We start from the raw sequence: 18,651 nt of genomic DNA on the forward strand, positions 1-18,651 counted from the left end.
CTTTTACTTAAACCTTCGGCAATCAATCGCTTAGCAGCATCAAATTGATCACGGGTAACAACGGACCTGTGTGGAGCCTTCCGCTTGTAATTTCGAGGCATTGTAGTTTTTTTTTAAGAAATATGTAAGTAAAACCTGAAACAAATAACAACGAGTATCAATACACAAAGAACTCACTATCGGGGTAAAAGTACGCATTAAAATATGCGTACTCTTACCCCACAACCGTATGCGTACACTTAACTCTAATCGCCTTTACAGATTTAGTTTAAAATTACACATTTTTGAGTCATTCTACCAAGTTTTGTTGTATAGCTGATAAAATTAGATATATAAACGAGCATAATTGGACATAATTAATACTAATTACCGCTACATAAATATAAAAGTATTTGAATTCTAAATTGGAAAAAATCGTAAGAATAATAACCAAAATTTTAACTTACCAATATTACTAAAACTACGTAACTTTGCCAGACAAGACTCTAGTCTTTTGTCCAACGTCGTAGTGACTACTGAAGGCAGTTGATTCCCCTACTCTACTGTCAACTGTTTTATAAATAATAAGCCTGCGCACACTTGCCCCACATGACTCTACATAGTTATATTTGTCTTTTAAATGGCTATCCGCCATTTTTCGCCTTTTAAAGGGATATTTAAAAATGTAACCAAAATATAGGGCATTCCATAAAAAAATATGTAACTTTCTCTGATCACTCTGCATGAAATTGAGCGACAATTGAAATAATACAAAAAAAATTGTATTCAAATTCACCTTGCACCTACAAAAAATTATTCCTTTAAATTTTTACAATGATGGATTTTTCGAGTCATTTTTTGTAAAGAAAATAGTTAAAGCCAGGGGCGTACGCTTTTAATATTTTCACCCAAAGTCAATACCAAATAAAATATTAAAAAAAATAAGAGAAGCTATCATTTTTTTACTAAATTCATAAATTATATAAATTTGATGAAGTTCTTCAACTTCATAACGAACTTCACAAGTTCTTAAGTTTAGGGAAAAAAATGCAACAACATTGATATAGAGCAAAAGACAGTGACGGTTAGGATAACTGGCTGAAAATCCAAAAAGCGCAAAGAAATGGCATTTTTAAAGTTCAAAATATTTGTTTTTCTTCTCACCATGTTATATTTGAGTCTTCTTTCTTTACCAGGTGCCACTTTTTGTATGTAGTGGACACGGCCGCTACAGGGGACTGCATCATTTATATTTTGGAAGTTATAACTAAAATAATATTCGGTTCATTGTATTTATTGCACCGCAGAATCAATAAATGTTTATATGGTTGAAAGAACTTTTTCATTTTGACCCTAGATATGCCACAAAGGTGAAATGAAATTTGTCCATGACTCCGAGGCCTTTGTCCTGTTGGTGTTCAACTTAATATGTAATATCTGTCCATCTCTTGTATCAAATATGGTTGATTTTTTATAATTTTTATTTTTGAGTTAGAAAATTTCTGTAAATTCCTGTATATTTATTTATGTCGGATAATAGGTTTAATGTAAAAAACAGTGAGCATTTCTGCAATGCTGGACGGACCTAAGCATGTATTTCAAAATTCCTTATATTATATATTGCGCAAAAAAGGCTGTATGTATGTCGAAAAATATAAATATGAGAAAAGTAAACATAAAAAATTAATAAATTAAAAAAAAAAAGGCTACTATGGGCGAAAAATTTTGGAGTCAGATGATCAAAATAAAACTGCTTGGTCTATCGTGTCTGAGATAAGTGGAAGGAATAAACGGCCAAAGAATTTTGAGATTAAGGAACCGGTAGCATTAGCCAATTTTGTGAACAACTTTTTTATTGAACCTCCTAATAAAATAGTTGTCCAACATGCACAACAATTCATTTCTAGATGTAATTGGAAGCTTCCCTAAAAGTATGTACATTAGACCTTTCTCTTAAGAGTAAATATTGAACTTAATAAAAAATAAAATAAAAAACAAAAATTCCTATGGCCCTGTGTGCCTTTTGTTATATTCAAAAAGTGTGTCGGCTATATCCATAGTCCATTGATCTTCCTGACAAATATATCATTAACAGAGGGAGTTTTTCCTACAGCCCTGAAAGTTTCATCTTCAAAAAGGGCGACAGGCATTCTGCAGAAAATTATCGTCCAATACCAATCACATCATGGTTTGGTAACATATTTGAATACGCCATGCTTGACCGCTTGACCGATTATTTAAGTAAAAATAAATTTTGTCTGAATGGAACAGGTGGAATATTTTGTGATCTCAGTAGGGAGTTTGCCTGTATGAACCACGAAATTCTTTTGAATAGGATGGAACAATACGGAATTCGTGGAACAGCTCTGAACTGGTTCAGATCGTTCTTAACAAATCGTAGGCAGTATGTCGAAATAAGGCAGGAGAGGGGCAACCTGTGTCAAATTAAAACATCCCAAGCCCAATCTGTAGATAGAGGCGTACCGCAAGGTACAGTGCTTGGCAATGTTTTACTTATCCTTTTTATCAATGAACTTTCTGCTAACCTACCTAGTTTGGGTCTCTCAGAGTTTGCTGACGACTATTCAAGTTTAGTCTTCTCACACTGTTATCAAACTCTTCAAGAAAGAATTAATTCAGCACTTAACACCAACGAACTCTTTTTGAATGTCCAAAAAACAAGTGTACTGATATTGAAATGCCCACAAAACAAAAAAGATCTCTCTGTGAACGTCGGGCGGCGAGGCCGTTGAAATAAAAAAGCACGCTAAATTTTTAGGACTAGAGCTCGACGAAACTCTAACTGGGGAAACTCAATGCCAATTACTTTCTTCAGTTATTGTTTCCTAATAAAAAAACTAAAAACTGTTTTGACTGGAAAGTGCATGTTAAATTTTTACATGTATTCGAGATTTCTCTATGGTATTCCCTTTTGGGGAAATTCAAGTCATGCGACATCTGCTTTTAAATCCCAAAAAAAAGTCCTTGGGTATATTGCTGGAGTGTCGCCGGATAGTTCGTGCAGGCAACTCTTCTGGCGTGTATACAAATGTTAGAAGTTTGTTTATGGGTATATAAAAATAAGAATGCTATTTTCTACGACTATAATACGTGTAACAAAGTCTGTTTCTCCACAAAAAAAGTAGACTAGAATTTTCAAAAAAATATTTTACGAACACCGGTATTAGAGTCTAAAATAGACTGTCCCCAGAGCTAAAGATATTTCATTTGTTTGTTTTGTATTGTTGTGCTCTGTCATATATTTGCTAACTATTAACTACTAACTAATGCCGGTCCAGCACTTATTGGACACCCTGTATATATAAAATATAATCAATCAGGCCTCAGTCATCGTATTCTCCAAAGGATCCATGACTTTTTCGTGGTCCTAAAGTAATCTTAAATCTATTTATGGTATCTATGGCCGTGATAATATGACATGTAAAATAAAAACCCAGCAGACATTGCAATCATTATTCGTAAAACTTCACATCTTAAACATAATTCGTTCGTATATAATAATAAAATATAATAAAATAAAAGATTTATTTAATGGCTTCCGGGGGACAATCGGGCTGGTTGCTGGGATGGGCGGCCATGAAGGCCGGGTGGTTTTCCAGTTCCCTGTCTATCCTCAAAATGGTGGGGAAAGGTCTCAAGTCTACGTGGAATCGGCGCGCGTTGAACACCTGCGGGATCAAGCAGCAATCTGCTATGGATATTTCGTCTCCGACGCAGTACTTTCCGGCGCTGGCAGCCAAAAGTTTCTCCACCGCCCTGAAGCCGCGGTTGATCCAGTGTTTGGCCCATTCGTTTTTCTTCTCTTCACCGACGTAAATCAGAACGGTGAGATTCTGAAGCGGCTGGATCCCGGACGCTATCACCTCGCATATTTCTCGTACCTGCAATTATATAATAATGTAGATAAAATATATCCTTTAGTTTAGTTTTCGCCGGCACAGTGTTCCTTTGTTTATTATTTCTGTATGCAATTGAAAAAGGTTATGTTTACATTATTTCTTTTAACGGGCGTGAGTTGATCTCAAAAGAAAGCCGCTTTGTGGTGGTTCCTGGAGTTTGGGTCTAGTTTTTGATGCACACCGACGAAAAGTTAAAAGCAGGTTACGACGCAGTATTAGACGATTAAACAAAAAAGAGGTAAAGAAGTGGGTCACGCGAAGACGAAAGACGGGTAGACGAATTGTACGACGAAAGTGGGCTAGGCGAATTGTAAGACGAAAGACGCGTAGACGAATTGTAAGACGAAAGAAGGATGAACGAATTGTAAGACGAAAGACGTTTAGACGAATTGTAAGACGCGTAGACGGCAAGACGAATTGTAAGACGAAAGACGGGTAGACGAATTGTAAGGCGGCAAGGCGAATTATAAGACGAAAGACGGATAGACGAAATACGGCTAAATGAATTGTAAGACGAAAGAAGGTTAGACGAATTGTAAGACGAAAGACGGGTACACGAATTGTACGACGAAAGTCGGCTAGGCGAATTGTAAGACGGCTAGACGAAAGACGGGTAGACGAATTGTAAGACGAAAGAAGGATGAACGAATTGTAAGACGAAAGACCTTTAGACGAATTGTAAGACGCGTAGACGGCAAGACCAATTGTAAGACGAAAGACGGGTAGACGAATTGTAAGGCGGCAAGGCGAATTATAAGACGAAAGACGGATAGACGAAATACGGCTAAATGGTTAGACGAATTGTAAGACGAAAGACGGGTAGACGAATTGTAAGATGGTTAACCGTGCATTCGAGTGGTGCCGGCTATTGTTTGCATCACGTGAAATTGCGAAGACTTAGAGGTGAGTGTTCTCACGAGTAAAATATTTGAATTTCATGACGGTTTCGTTTTATTGGCCAAAATACCAAATGATCGGTTTCATTTTCAATTTATAAAATATACATAAGAGATTTGCGTCAGGATACTTCGTGTGTCTTTGCCCTTAGTATCCATTGCACGATCGGAATAATCACCACTAGTGATTGAAACAGGTACTATGTGTGTTCTGCTCTTAGTACTAATATACTGATGTGTGTTTCTGCCCTTCAGTATATTATGGCCTCACTTGTTTATTGCACTGTCGTGTGTGGCTGCCCTTCAGTGTCGGTATGGTTATTTGCGACAGAATACTTCGTCTGTCTCCGCCCTTAGTATTCATTGCACGATCCGAATAATCACCACTAGTGATTGAAATAGGTAGCTTGTGTGTTCTGCCATTAGTACCAACATAAACTCAGTTCCATATTTTATGTCACGCCAAGGTATATCTCTTATCTGTGTTTTCTGGTGATATTAATTAATGTTAATTTTGTTTTATTATTTTTGATAATACTTGGTACTCATTATATTTTTTTTAGTTTCAGGTGCGCACCGTGTCATCTCGCTGATGGACTGAACACCTTTCGTTTTGACCAAAATACTTAATGATTATTAATTAAAAATAAATAAATATATATATTATACATTTTCAAATTAAAATTGTCATGTTTACCCTCTCTTACACGTCGGACTGTGTTTATTTCCTCAGAACCTTAGACCAACGATAAACAAACCTACAATAATAAGTAACAACGTTTAAAATTACATGTATTAAGAATTTCGTATGAATTAACACATATGGTTGATTCCCAATTTCTTCTTCGAAGGACTGTATCTCAAGTTGGAAGATTGAATAAAACCAACCAACTACTTTATTCTGTTTAATGATCAAACTGTTCCTGAATAGATTCTTACAAGGTGAAGGTATAGTCTGTCTCAGTCCTCATCGTGTTAACCATTAACGAAAATGTATTTTCGACTCGGGTTTTTACCTGTCACCAATATGGGAATCAGTCATCCGTCCCTCATTTAGCTCCGCCTCCCTCAACCAATATATAAGCAGGTACAGAGTAAAATGCGAGCCAGTTTCAGTCAAGCTCTGAAGAAGCCAACAGGGTGATTGGCAGAACGTTAACAGGTTCGAGTCAACAAAAACCGACGCAGGAGGAATCCAGAAGAAAGAAGAGGAAAATATTGAGGAGATTGAGATGATGAAAAAAGCAAATTATGATTAGGGTTTTTTTTTAAATATTCATTTCACTGATGAATGTTCTAAACTGTCGGTTTTGGAGTCAAGACAATGAACATTGTTTTGTTCATACTCGATGCCAATATCTCCAATAAATATAATGGTGGGAATTTAAGGGAAGCATAACATTGGGGCATTTTTTATTTTATTATATATTATTATATTATATATGTATTATTGAAATTGTCGTCAAAAATGTGTTTTTCTGTGTTTAAGTGTGTAGCATAATTAGAATCTAGACTATTGTTTTTAAACGCTCTTATATGTTCGTTAATGCATTTCTTGAAGGATCTACCTGTTTGTCCAATACAAATTTTAGGACAATTTAGGCATTTTAACATCTGATTGTTGAGATTTTGGACATTTCGTGTTATTGTTTTTTATTTTTTAAACAACAAAATTCATAAACATACATACTAAATTAATAAATATTTTAAAGTTTCACACAGATTTTAAACCAAAATTTGCAACAAAATCTTCTTTTGAATTAATCAACAAAATTAAAGATATCAAAATCCCTTCTAACACAACATAGATTTAGCAGATTTCACCCTCACTCGGAAACAGGTTAACCCATTGGTGAAACAAGATTTATTAGATTGCTTAATAGTATGTTTAGACCAAAATTATTTTGAAGTTAATGGACAGATTTACATCTCTAAGCATAGTTTGATTATGCGAAACCCACTTAGTCCTTTGTTAGACGAGATTTTTATGGATAATTTGGAAAATATCATACTAGAACATCCTTTAAGTAAAAGTTTTCTATGGTGGTATAGATACGTGGATAATGTCTTTGCTTGTTTTGTTGGAACGGACAGACAATTGAATTACATTAACTCATTACATAATCGTATAAAATTCACTCTATTAATTTGTTAGACTTAACTATTACGAAAACGCAAAACAAATTAGATTTTTCCATTTACCATAAACCTTCACACACGGACACACAAACAAATTGCACTGCACAACGGCTATCATCCGTCCAATATCGATAAAATTATAAATAAAAACAAATCCAGACAACAGAACACGAACAATTTAAAACAATTACATACATAGGAGGACCCAGTGAAAAAGTTTTAAAACATTTGTCAAAATATGGTTTAAAAATAGCTTTCAGAACTAACAACATAATACGAAAATTTTAAAAAAACAATAAATCAAAAAAAAAATTAATTAACATAAAAGAGCGTTTAAAAACAATAGTCGAGATTCTAATTATGCTACACACTTAAACACAGAAAAACACATTTTTGACGACAATGTTGATATTTTACATACAGCCACAAAAAGTAAAAAATTAAATTTATTATTGGAAGCCATGTAGGTTAACAAAATGAGACATTCAAATGTATTGCTTAACGATCAATTAGATTTAAATACCTCTCCATTATTAAACCTACATTCTTACAACATTAATTAAGGTTTTATGGTCATTTTTCGGTATATATAGTAGCAGATGGTTTGTAAATATTACATTTGATAAAGACACGGTGTTGTCAAAACAAATGTCATAAAATTTCGTGAAAATCTGAACTTCTAGTTCTTATTTATTTTGTTAAATGGATTTTCATTACATAAAAGCCACCTCAGTTCAATACTTAGTTTATTTTGAATGTGTGAAACCAAATGTGCATGTCTTTATTGTAAACCAATCTTTATTTCATATCTCATTGTCCAGCTTGACGTTATCAAGTTTTGTTGTATTGACATTTTGCAATTTTGCAATTTAAGTCAGTAACTGAACATTGGCTTATTAAAATTTATTTAAACTCGGCACATGAGTTGCTATAAAATGTACATGTTTCGATGCCATTGAGCAATGTATCACCCGGTATAGGGGAAAGATTTCAGTGCCAGCATAAAAGAAAGCCGAGAATAAACAACGAATAAAACGGATATCCGTTGATAAAACACGGCCGCGTCTTATAAGCTCACCCTGGCTCTTTTAATACAGTCCAGCGGAAGTAGTGGTTTTTGGGGACGGGTCTCCTCCAAGTAATGCAGAATGGCCAGCGATTCGACGAGGGTGACCCCATCTATATGCAAAGCTGGGACCTGTTCCATGGGATTAACGTCCCTGAACTCGTTCGAATGTTGCTCGCCGCCGGCCTTGATCAGGGATATCGGTTTCACGTCGTACGGGATTTCTTTCAGATTCAAAGCTGAACATACAGTAACAAAGCTAATAAAACAAAGCGCACATTCAAGAGGAACAATTTATAAATCGCAGTTTTAAAATGTCCTGTTTCCGAGATGCACGCGGTTAAGTTTGACCGAAATATACAGGGTATTAAAAAACTTTGTCTAGGTAGATCGCTGATTAACCAGATGTGAAATGTGAAAACAAAGTTAAGACGCTAGTTTTAGTGATGGCGATATCAGTACAACCGATTGAAAATAATGAATTACCAGATCAGGAATTAATCAATTTATATGAGAACGATCAATTAGAAAGTGTCGATCAAGAGCTACATTGGCTGCATAAATTTATCTGACTATACTACGGAATAAACGTCAAAATCAAAATCTTTTTTGTTGTTGTCGTTTTAACAACAAATTTATGCTACTTACTACGTTTTCATTGTAATTGGGGTTTTAACTTTCTCGTCTTTTATAGTTTATTTTAAATGTAGCAAAAACGTGTTGCGAAATAGAGTTAGGTTTTGGTACAAGACCATTAAAAATGGCCGTTGATCATAATAAATATTCGAATCTAATTTAAACACGCAGTATGTTAAAAATTATTTAAAATCGATTGGAATATAATCTTTGCATTAATTAAGAAGTTGTTTTTGTCAAGGCTGAATAACAAACAGTAAACATATTGTCCACAAACGGTTGCAAAATGATTAAAATTCAATCCAGCAGTGGTAGTGCTACAAAGCTAAATTTGTAACGAAAGCGTGATGGGTTCCGAAAAAAGTAACAGCTGATATACTTAAAAATATCTCAGCTGACAAGATCACGTCGTATAGTAGTCGATAATTGGTAATTATTCGTAATCGACGTCGAAGTCCTATTCTCGACGTCGCCAAGACGTGAAATATCATACGTTCTGTAGGCGTCATTAGTAGGACGTATATGTAACGTACCACTATGATCCTAAATGTATAATATATAATATAAGGTTGTTCGGAAAGTCATTTCGTTTTTTCCCATCAGAGGACTTAATTGCGTTTTTTTGAAACCAACTTCACAGTTAAGCCGCATAACCATTATATGTCTTGAGAGCTGATATTGTAAGGCTTGTGTGTGAAAAAGTTCTATTAATTCCACGCAGTAGTTTTTGGTTGGTGCCCTTTTAAATATGGAGAGCAATAAGCAGCATTTTCGTCATATTTTACTTTTTTACTTCAGAAAAGGTAAAAATGCTGTCCAAGCGAGAAAAAAATTGACGGATGTGTATGGAGAAGGCGTGTTAACAGTACGCCAGTGCCAGAACTGGTTTGCAAAGTTTCGATCCGGCAATTTTGATGTCCAAGATGCACCACGGTCTGGAAGGCCGGTCGAAGCTGACAAAGATGCGATAAAGGCATTAGTTGATGCAAATCGGCGAATAACCACACGAGAGATCGGTGAGAGATTAAATTTGTCGAATTCGACTGTTTATGGCCATTTGAAAGGCATGGGCTTAACCTAGAAGCTCGATCTGCGGGTGCCCCATGTCCTTACGGAGCGAAATTTGTGTCGTCGCGTTGACGTGTGTGATTCGCTCCTCAAACGTCAAGACAATGATCCATTTTTGAAGCGGATTATTACTGGGGACGAAAAATGGCTTGTATACAACAATGTTAAACGCAAGAGGTCATGGAGCAGAAAAGATGAACCGGCTCAAAGCGTGTCAAAAGCCAACATTTACCAAAAAAAGGTGATGCTCTCCGTTTGGTGGGATGTCAAAGGAATCGTTTTTTTTTGAGCTTTTGCCGGACAATACAACGATTAATTCAGAAGTCTATTGTCGTCAACTGGACAAATTGAATGATTCACTTAAAGAGAAGAGGCCCGAATTAATCAACAGGAAGGGTGTAGTGTTCCACCAGGATAATGCGAGGCCTCACACAAGTTTGGTCACTCGCCAAAAACTTTTACAGCTTGAATGGCAAAACCTTTACCTCAAATGAAGATGTCAAAAACCACCTGAACCAGTTTTTTGCCAGCAAGGACCAAAACTATTATGAGAGGGGAATTATGTCACTGCCAGAAAGATGGCAAAACGTGTTGGACCAGAATGGCCGATATATAATTTAATAAAATATTTATTCATTATAGGAAAACTGTCTTTCATGTTCCCCAAAAAAAACGAAATGACTTTTCGAACAACCCAATAGTATATTTATTTTTTCGAGTAAATACGACCTCTCTGATATGTAGTACTGATTGAGTACAAAGTGAAAAGGAATTACACTCATACAGTAGATTTAAACAAAGAAGGAGAATTTTAGAAGTTCCTTCTTCAACAGGGGAAGAGGAAGTGTGAAGAAGCATTCAGAGAACACGAAAATTCGTAAATTTAAACGGAATTCGGAGAAAACATACGATACACAATAGTGAAAAATTATCCCTACCAAAGTTTTTGAAAATGAAGATTGCCAATGCCGAAAAGACTGCTTGAAAATTTAAAATGAAACAGAAAGAAAATGTATTTTCGAAATGTTTTGGAACCTTTATAGATTTTAATACGCAAAATATATTGCTATACGAAGCGACCGGACGTAATGTCGTAAAAAGAAGACGCCAGAGAAACGGAAAAAGTTCATGTAGAAATGAGATACTTTTCAAATAAGCGAAGGACGAGTGAAACGTATAATAAAATCTAAAAACGTTTTCAACGATTTACGAGGGCGTTTGTCTGGACCGTTGAGAAAAATATGTGATGAAGCAAATATGACTGTTCAAAACCATATTAACAATTTCCCAAAATTATACTAGGGACCATAATCCCGACAGAAAATATCTTCATCCTGAACTGACTATAAAAAAATGTTTAATTTTTATGAGCTTCACTGTGAAGAAAATAATTTAAAAGCAGTTATGAATGGACTTATATAGAAAAACATTCAAAAAGGATTTTAATCTACATTTCCACCAACATGTCAAAGATGTGATTAAACGTTGAAGTCATAGCATCAGAAAACCATGTAGAACAGTGTTTCTTCAATAATACAAGCGTTTCCTCAATCACTTAATATTTATTGAATTTTTCTTTTCTATAAATGGACTGTATCTCACATTGCGGCGACGTCGCGACCCAGGCCGAGCACGTCTACACCGTAACGCTACAAAATTGTTACTCGCCTAGCAGAAACGTAGACCTTGCCGGTTTGGCGTACAGCGCCCTGTTGTCACATTGACTGAAATGTCCGGCATGTTTAAGATACACAAAATTAAAAAGAAATTTACATAATTTTGAACTCAACAAACAGAAAAACTTATGGATAAACATGATATTCATTTGCACCTAGCAGGATCGGCTAGAAAAGCGTTAAAGAGCGAGTATCAAGTAATCCAACTCATTACTTTGGCTTTTCATTCGATTTGCAGAAAGCGTTACCATTCCCAAAGTTAACTACTTCGGTAGCTTATTATAAATGTGAAGTGTATATTTTAAATTTAGGCATACACAATTCCCACAACGATAATGTATACATGTACGTTTGGGATGAAGCAAAAGCTTCTAGAGGTTCCCAACCCTGAAAGGTGAAAAATACATCATTGCATATAGTGACATGTGTCGAGGACAAAACAGAAACATGAAAATATCTTTAAAGTGGTTAAAAATTCTATAGATGGGAATCGGTGTGGAAATCATAGATCACAAATTTTTAATATTAGAGCATTCATTTTGACCTAATGGCAGAGATTTTGACGTTATAGAAATGTTAAAAAGAAATCAGTTATGTATGTGCCACAAGATTATTATAATATAATAAAAAAATGTATAAAAGGTCATACTTTCATAGTAAATGAAATGAAACAAGAGGATTTTATATCAACAAGACTCTTGGAAAAAGCAGTTTACAAAAGGTCCAAAAATATCAACGGAGAAAAAACAAACTGGCTTCAAATATGTTGAATGCGATTTTTGAAGAAATGAACCATATAAAATTTTTAATTTAATTTATTGCCACGTCAGGGTAGACCTAAAAAATTTGGGAATATTGTATTGCCATCGTTATATAAAAGTATAAGAAGCATCACATCACTAAATTACCAACACATGATGGACTTATTGCGGTATATACCTCCGGAATACCATAACTATTTCAAATCACTCCCGCATACTGAGAATGTCAACGAATAACTTGTTACTAAATTTATTTCTATTATCTAAAAACGTAATTTAAATGTTTTTTTTTCCTATTTTTTAAGCTATATGTAACGGACTTCTGTTTCACTTTTTATAACAAAACAAATTTTTATTTTGAAGGTGACCCAACTCCTTTTAAGGTAAGCCAGGTCATATCACATACTTAATAATAGCGACTTTTTAATGGGATGTATAAAATTAAATCCCTTAAATGCGATTTAACATTGCAAATCTTAAATATTTGAAATTAAAGATAAATGGATTTCAGTCACTTTCAAAATGAACGGCTCATATGTAAGATAACCTACTAGAATATTTATTGATATTTTTCATTTTGTTTATAATTGTTATTCATCGATTTTAAAATTGACGATAAAAATCCGGTAATATTTTGTATTTACGTGACGAGTAATTTAATGCTTTTTTATTTTTGGTTTCAAATCTTTAGAAATATACGGGAAACTAGAAAATTAATAAATTTTCTGTGCCGTTCAAATTTAATTTAACCGCCATGTGCCTGCGCGTGCGTCAACCAATACGGACTAACCAACGGTCGAACTGAAATAGCAAACAAGGGCACGCAATGGACGCCATATAACCGATACTTACATTGTCGATGTGTGGATTCCGTATAAACGTGAGTATTTTGCAGTATCCATATTTGTTAGTTGTAACAAAAACAGCAAGGCTTCTGCATGATATTAGTTAATTTCCAGGTTAATTTAGTAAGCACGTTCTTTATTAATTATGCAGAAAGACGACGAAGGTGGCGGCTTATCTATAGTCCATTACAGTTGGTTAACTCCTAGAAAATTTGAATGTTTTTGGCCATCCATCAAAACACCAGGCAAATTTGAATAACTGTTAAGAGAGGGGGATTCCTGGTCTTCACGTAATGTGCATAGAGTTTTTTTGAGTCAGGTAAGAAAAACTATTTAGTTTTGAATATTACAGAATCGAATTATCCGTAGACGACATATAAAGGGCACAAAAAAAAAACTCAGAGGCAGGCAGAAGTCATTTCTATCCTTGAAAGAGACGAAGGTGGAAATAAAAAATAATTCGTTTGGTTCTAAAGAGGCTGTATCATAATAGAAGTGATAGTGCAGACGATATCACCTTATTAGAAGGCCTCCTAGTGTTCCTTCGAGATATATTCATAAAAATATCTCTATTTTTTTATATTTTAGGTCGGAATGTAGAAGATGAAGAAGATTTCGAAAAATCGTCGGTGAGCGGGGCAAGTCCGTAGCTGCCGGTGTGGCCTATAACACTGTTTAAACCGATTGGCAATATTTTTCACAATTTTGTGTTATGGCTAATAATAGCGAAAAGAATGATTTTCAGGGTCTTTTAGATTTTTGTCTTTAATTGCAAAAAACCCTGTACATAATCGAAAAAATGCTTGAAATAGAAGTTATAGTACCGAATCTTCCGCGTCTCCAGGTAAAATAATTTTGCCAATCAAGTTGATAGTTTTCAAGAAATTTTGTTTTTTCTGGAAAAACAAAATTTCAAAATTCAAAAAAAATATACTACGCAAGTCTCGATTACTCCCAGTTTCTACGGTTTGGATGTGGATGCGGACTTTCACTTCTCTGCTAAATTTGAAGGCGATAGTTACAAATTTAATACATCTGTTACATTTTTGAATGTGGCACAGAATATCCCGAACACCCTGTGCAATATGTGAAAACCTAAAATACAAAAGTTTCCAATTTTTCAATTTCCAATCGCGGCCATTTCCAATGGGCTTATGTGTTTCGTGGCCAGTTTAAAAGGAGCAAAACTTCAGATCCCTCACACAAACCGTTCGGAAGTTATTCGCGTTTTTATGGAGCGTCGACAGATAACAGAGAACAGAGAAAAGAGAACGGAGAACAGACGAAGAAACGAAAACGTTTTTTTTTCGACGCCGATTCCATCTGTTGGTACAGACGCTGTATGACGCACCGTTTCCGAGATATAAGTTTCGTTGCCAAGCGCGTATACTTTCGAAAAATTCGATTTCATCGATTTTTTGAATGTAACAAGCGCAACATGAAAACAATTTATAATAAAAGTTGAGGATCCAATAGGAGTATATTCTTTGAACTGTGAGGATTGTAGTGCAATTTATATCGGACAGTGTGGCAGGAAAATCTCCGTCAGGGTTCGCTAACATCTCAGTTCGATGAAAAAGTACAAGAACACTGGGACCAAATCTGCTTTCGGTACTCATCTTTTGTCCACGGCACATAACTTTCCTCCTAATAAAAATGGCATTGTTTCACACGAGTGCCCAAAAAGTGAAAAACTGGAGAAATTAGAAATCACCAAAGCCGAGAAAAGTCCTAACCTTGATTCAATATTAAAACAAACTGCAGGTCACCGGTGTAAGCCTGTTGTGTTTTTGATCAAAGCCCTATTTGTTCTAGTCCGAATAAAACCTTATTTTGCTTTCTGTATAAATAAATGTTTTTAAAAACGCTCTCCCGAATTTTGAACATTTGAATGGCGCAGTCGGTAGGATAAATGAAATGAAGAATTTCCTTTGTAGAAAATGTTATTGGCCAAAAATGTCCGACGACATAGAAAATTATGTTAACAGTTGTGACATATGCCAAAAGAATAAGTATGATCGAAAACCAAAAGTGATAAAATTCGACTTAACCCCAACAGCATCAAAACCATTCGAAAATATTCACGTCGATACTTTTAGGATAAACCATATGAAGCTTATGTTGTAATAATTGACGCATTTGCGCGCTATGGACAAGAGTGTCCATTAAAAAGCATAACAGGAACCGAGGTAGTTGAAAACCTTTTTAATTTTACAATGCATCACGGATTACCATTGAAAATAACCTCAAATGAGGGAACAGAACTTAAAAACAAGAACCTCGAAAACTTTTTTAAGTTACATCACAAAATAGTAATTCAAACTCACCTATGGAGATTTCATTCAAGTAATATTGAAAGTTATAGATGTCTTAAAGAAGAAAACAAAGATCTAACTACAGATCAACTCATAAAGAGAGCAGTAATGGAATACAAGTACTCTATACACACAGAAATTTACACCTTTTGAAGTGATAAATGGTCAAAACCCTCAAAACCCATTTGATCGAAATCGCAATGGCACAAAGAAAACTCAAGTAAATTGTACCAACAAATAAAGGAATTAAACGAATAAACGAAAGGAAGGAAAAATCGTGAAGAACGACCAGATTTTAGTGGTCAAGAATATGATTTGATTAAAACAAAATTTAGAAGCAAAGAACTTCCTAAATTTAAAAAGATACCGTTAAAAAACCAAATGGAAAATAAATTAAAAACACTCAAGACAAGCTATCATAAAAGTAGTTCAAGGTCAAAGGCTAATAAAAATCTATTCTTTCAGGAAAAAAATGAAGATCAAAATGTTGACGCTTCTACTCGTAGCAATGCTAACTGAACAAATAGTAACGACAGACGTACAAGTTACCACACTAGTAAATCCTATACTTCCTACCCAGATAGGTAACCCAAGGTTAATTTATAAATTATAATCAAAGAAATAATATTTTTTATTATGGACTTGTCGAAAATTGACTTTTAAGAACTGAATTTTTAATGCAAATTACTGTGGAAAACTTGAAAATTTACATCCTAATGTTCGTAAAGAACGAGGCCGGAAATTATTATAAAATAGCAATAGATACACTTGAGAAAAACTAAAATAATCTAGTCAAAGAATTAAAACTACAAGTATCTTTATCAAAGGGCCTAACTATAATAAAACTATTGTGAAATTAAATGAAAACCAACGTAAACTACAAACTGGTTTAAAAACATTACAAAATGCAGTATTTATGACGATAAATTATTTACAAAACTATCTTAGTTTTGACGGGATCATAGCGCAATTAAACTTACATTGGCAAAATATTATAATGACTTCAATAAAATGCCTAAATATCTATCAATATCAATCTATAAAGAAAATCTAATTCCACTATTTAAAAGTTTTTAATCTTATTACCAAATTTTGGGAACGCAGGTAAATTTTGTGGATCAGAAGCAATTATAAAACAAATCACTCAAAATTTAGTTCTTGTTCTGCCACAGAAGCCTGACAAACTGCTAATCAAGTGTAACACGGATCGATATATGTGAAATCGCAGTACCAGTACTGATTGAGATACCAGTAAACGGTCAAATAGAAATTAATGGAGCAAAAATCTTCGACGATGTAAAAATCCAGTTCGGGAAACCAATATTTTCCTATCCTGAATACCCCAGTCTTTCAAAAATAAATATTGACGAAATATACCAGGCAAAAGACTAACTCCATGGAAATACGTTCCAAATAATTGTTATTGTTTTTGGAATAATCATGGTTCTAATTTTAGTTTTCATCATTAAGGAGCTCTTCTCGGGAAAGGGACGGAAATCGAAGAAAACCGCATCCAAACCAGAGGACACCAGGCAAGAAGAAAATTTTGAAGCTTTTTCGAAAAACCGTTCCTTTATTTTCGAATGTTAAGGAGGGATAAAAATGTATAATTAAATGTTTTAAAAACCGCTCTTCCGAAATATTTGCAAAAAAATCGCTTTTATAGGTCTGATGATGTGTTCAATCGAATCTTTATAGTTTTAGTAATGCTGTAGTATCTCCTACCTGTTCATATGTGTTTTATTTTATTTTATTTAAAAAATAATGGTGTCTTTCTCGTTGCCACTTTAAATTTCCCACCTTTTTTTTAAATTAAACTATCTTCGTATCTCATATGGAACGCACTGTATATTTATTGAAACTGGCAACCGTTCACTGACCTCGGAAAACAGTCCAGAATACTCTGACATAAAAAAACGCACTCACCAATACGGACCCTCCAAGAGCACGAGCTCCTCCAGTACGAGTACAAAATCGGCTGAAAATAAACAAAAAAAAAACAAATGAAAGCGGAAAGGTCACGGTCACTCCATTCACGCCGCGTCAGCTGTTCGGCGCGGGCGGCCAGCAGGAAAACTACGCGGTTCACGTCACTTACCTTCCCGAGCAACGACGACATTTCAAAAGGACAAAACTAAAACTAAACAAACCGAAGACGGTCGCGGCTACTCTCCCTAATCGCCGTCCATCGGTCGAACGCGAATCCTAACCCCAAAATTCTCGAATTTGCCGGTCCTCCTCTTTTGTTTGTCCCTTTTCGCGAAACCGTCCACGCCAGCTCGATCCCGCGCTCGCGTATTTCCCAACGCGGCCAACCTCGATGCCGTCGTTCTCAGGCACGCACGTGTGCGTACGCAAATCGGACCCGGCCGCCTGCGACGGGTTTTCGCAAACTAGTTTTCGCTATTCAATAACGACGTTTCGTTCCCATTATGTATTGTGTTCGGCCGTTTCTCGCGTAGAAATAAAAGAAAAAAAAACGAAATTTACATTTCGCGGTGGGAACGGCTCGGAAGGATGTCGCGCGCAAGTGCGACGCCGTGCTATCTGTCGCGATAAGAAGCGCGTTTTACGTTCTATTAATAGCAGCGTTATTTTGTTTCGAGTCAATCTGCGGGATTCTTTTCTATCTTCAAGAGTAAAAGAGTATCCGAATACAAGAATGTTGCAACCGCGCTTTCTGGTAAAACCATATAGCTACTAGACATATGGAGGTCCTGCCCATGCCAATAGTACAGGAACTTGTGAAGCAATTATGTAACAAAATTTTGAGGCCTGGTCAATGTGCGCGTACGCGAGATTTGAAATTTCGTTTTTAACCAGTGGCAGCTCTAATTATATTTTCTTACGTTCTACCCCTTGCGGCAGTAATTTCTCAAAATGTTATTAAATTTTCAGGCAAAAATGGAATTAAGGTGTAGAAAGTGTTGTTAAAAAAATTAGCGACACGTGCAGAGTTAACGCAAACGCTGTGTTTTTATAAACTTATTAGTTTAACTTCTATTGAAAATGTAAACAAAGTCGAATTCACGAAATGCGATTATAGAAACCGTTTTATGTAGGCGCCCCGTATAATTGACGAAACCTGAAACTCTCTCACGACACGGTTTACGATACTGTTCCAATAAAATTATCCCATCTCTAACGGTTTTTCATTTATCGCCAATAATTTACTCACAAAAACGGAAATAAACGGAAAATAAACGACAAACCCTGTACATCATTCAATCATTGCTCGAAGTGGAGGTTAGAGCGTTTCCCGGTTCAAGAATTTTTTGAAAATAGTAAATGGTTTTCTAGGAAATAAGTTTTTTCTGAAACCATGCAGTGCGGCCGTAATAATCAATGAC

The 18,651-nt window shown here is 35.1% G+C and overlaps 1 protein-coding gene across 1 annotated transcript; it reads right to left on the reverse strand.

Annotated features, from left to right (window-relative positions):
• Nucleotides 1–3,445: 3,445 nt before the first annotated feature.
• On the reverse strand, nucleotides 3,446–18,096 carry LOC132705049 (probable maleylacetoacetate isomerase 2). The gene is made up of 4 exons (XM_060675476.1): nucleotides 17,400–18,096; nucleotides 17,228–17,279; nucleotides 8,013–8,239; nucleotides 3,446–3,881 (listed from the first exon to the last, which is right to left on the reverse strand). The coding sequence occupies exons 1-4, from the start codon at nucleotides 17,418–17,420 to the stop codon at nucleotides 3,525–3,527; spliced, it is 657 nt and encodes a 218-aa protein (XP_060531459.1). The 5' UTR covers nucleotides 17,421–18,096; the 3' UTR covers nucleotides 3,446–3,524.
• Between the last annotated feature and the right edge of the window lie 555 nt (nucleotides 18,097–18,651).

Source organism: Cylas formicarius, unplaced genomic scaffold (genome assembly GCF_029955315.1).
Source record: "Cylas formicarius isolate icCylForm1 unplaced genomic scaffold, icCylForm1.1 PGA_scaffold_10__41_contigs__length_53128322, whole genome shotgun sequence".
Taxonomy (NCBI): domain Eukaryota; kingdom Metazoa; phylum Arthropoda; class Insecta; order Coleoptera; family Brentidae; genus Cylas; species Cylas formicarius.

Bases quoted from the DNA above. Each gene is read 5' to 3' on its own strand.
- LOC132705049 (XM_060675476.1), bottom strand. From the start codon at position 17,420: ATGTCGTCGTTGCTCGGGAAG. The intron at 8,240-17,227 runs GTGAGTGCGTTT...CTGTATGTTCAG, and splicing joins CTCTTGGAGGGTCCGTATTG to CTTTGAATCTGAAAGAAATC. The intron at 3,882-8,012 runs GTGAGCTTATAA...ATATAATTGCAG, and splicing joins ACTGTATTAAAAGAGCCAGG to GTACGAGAAATATGCGAGGT.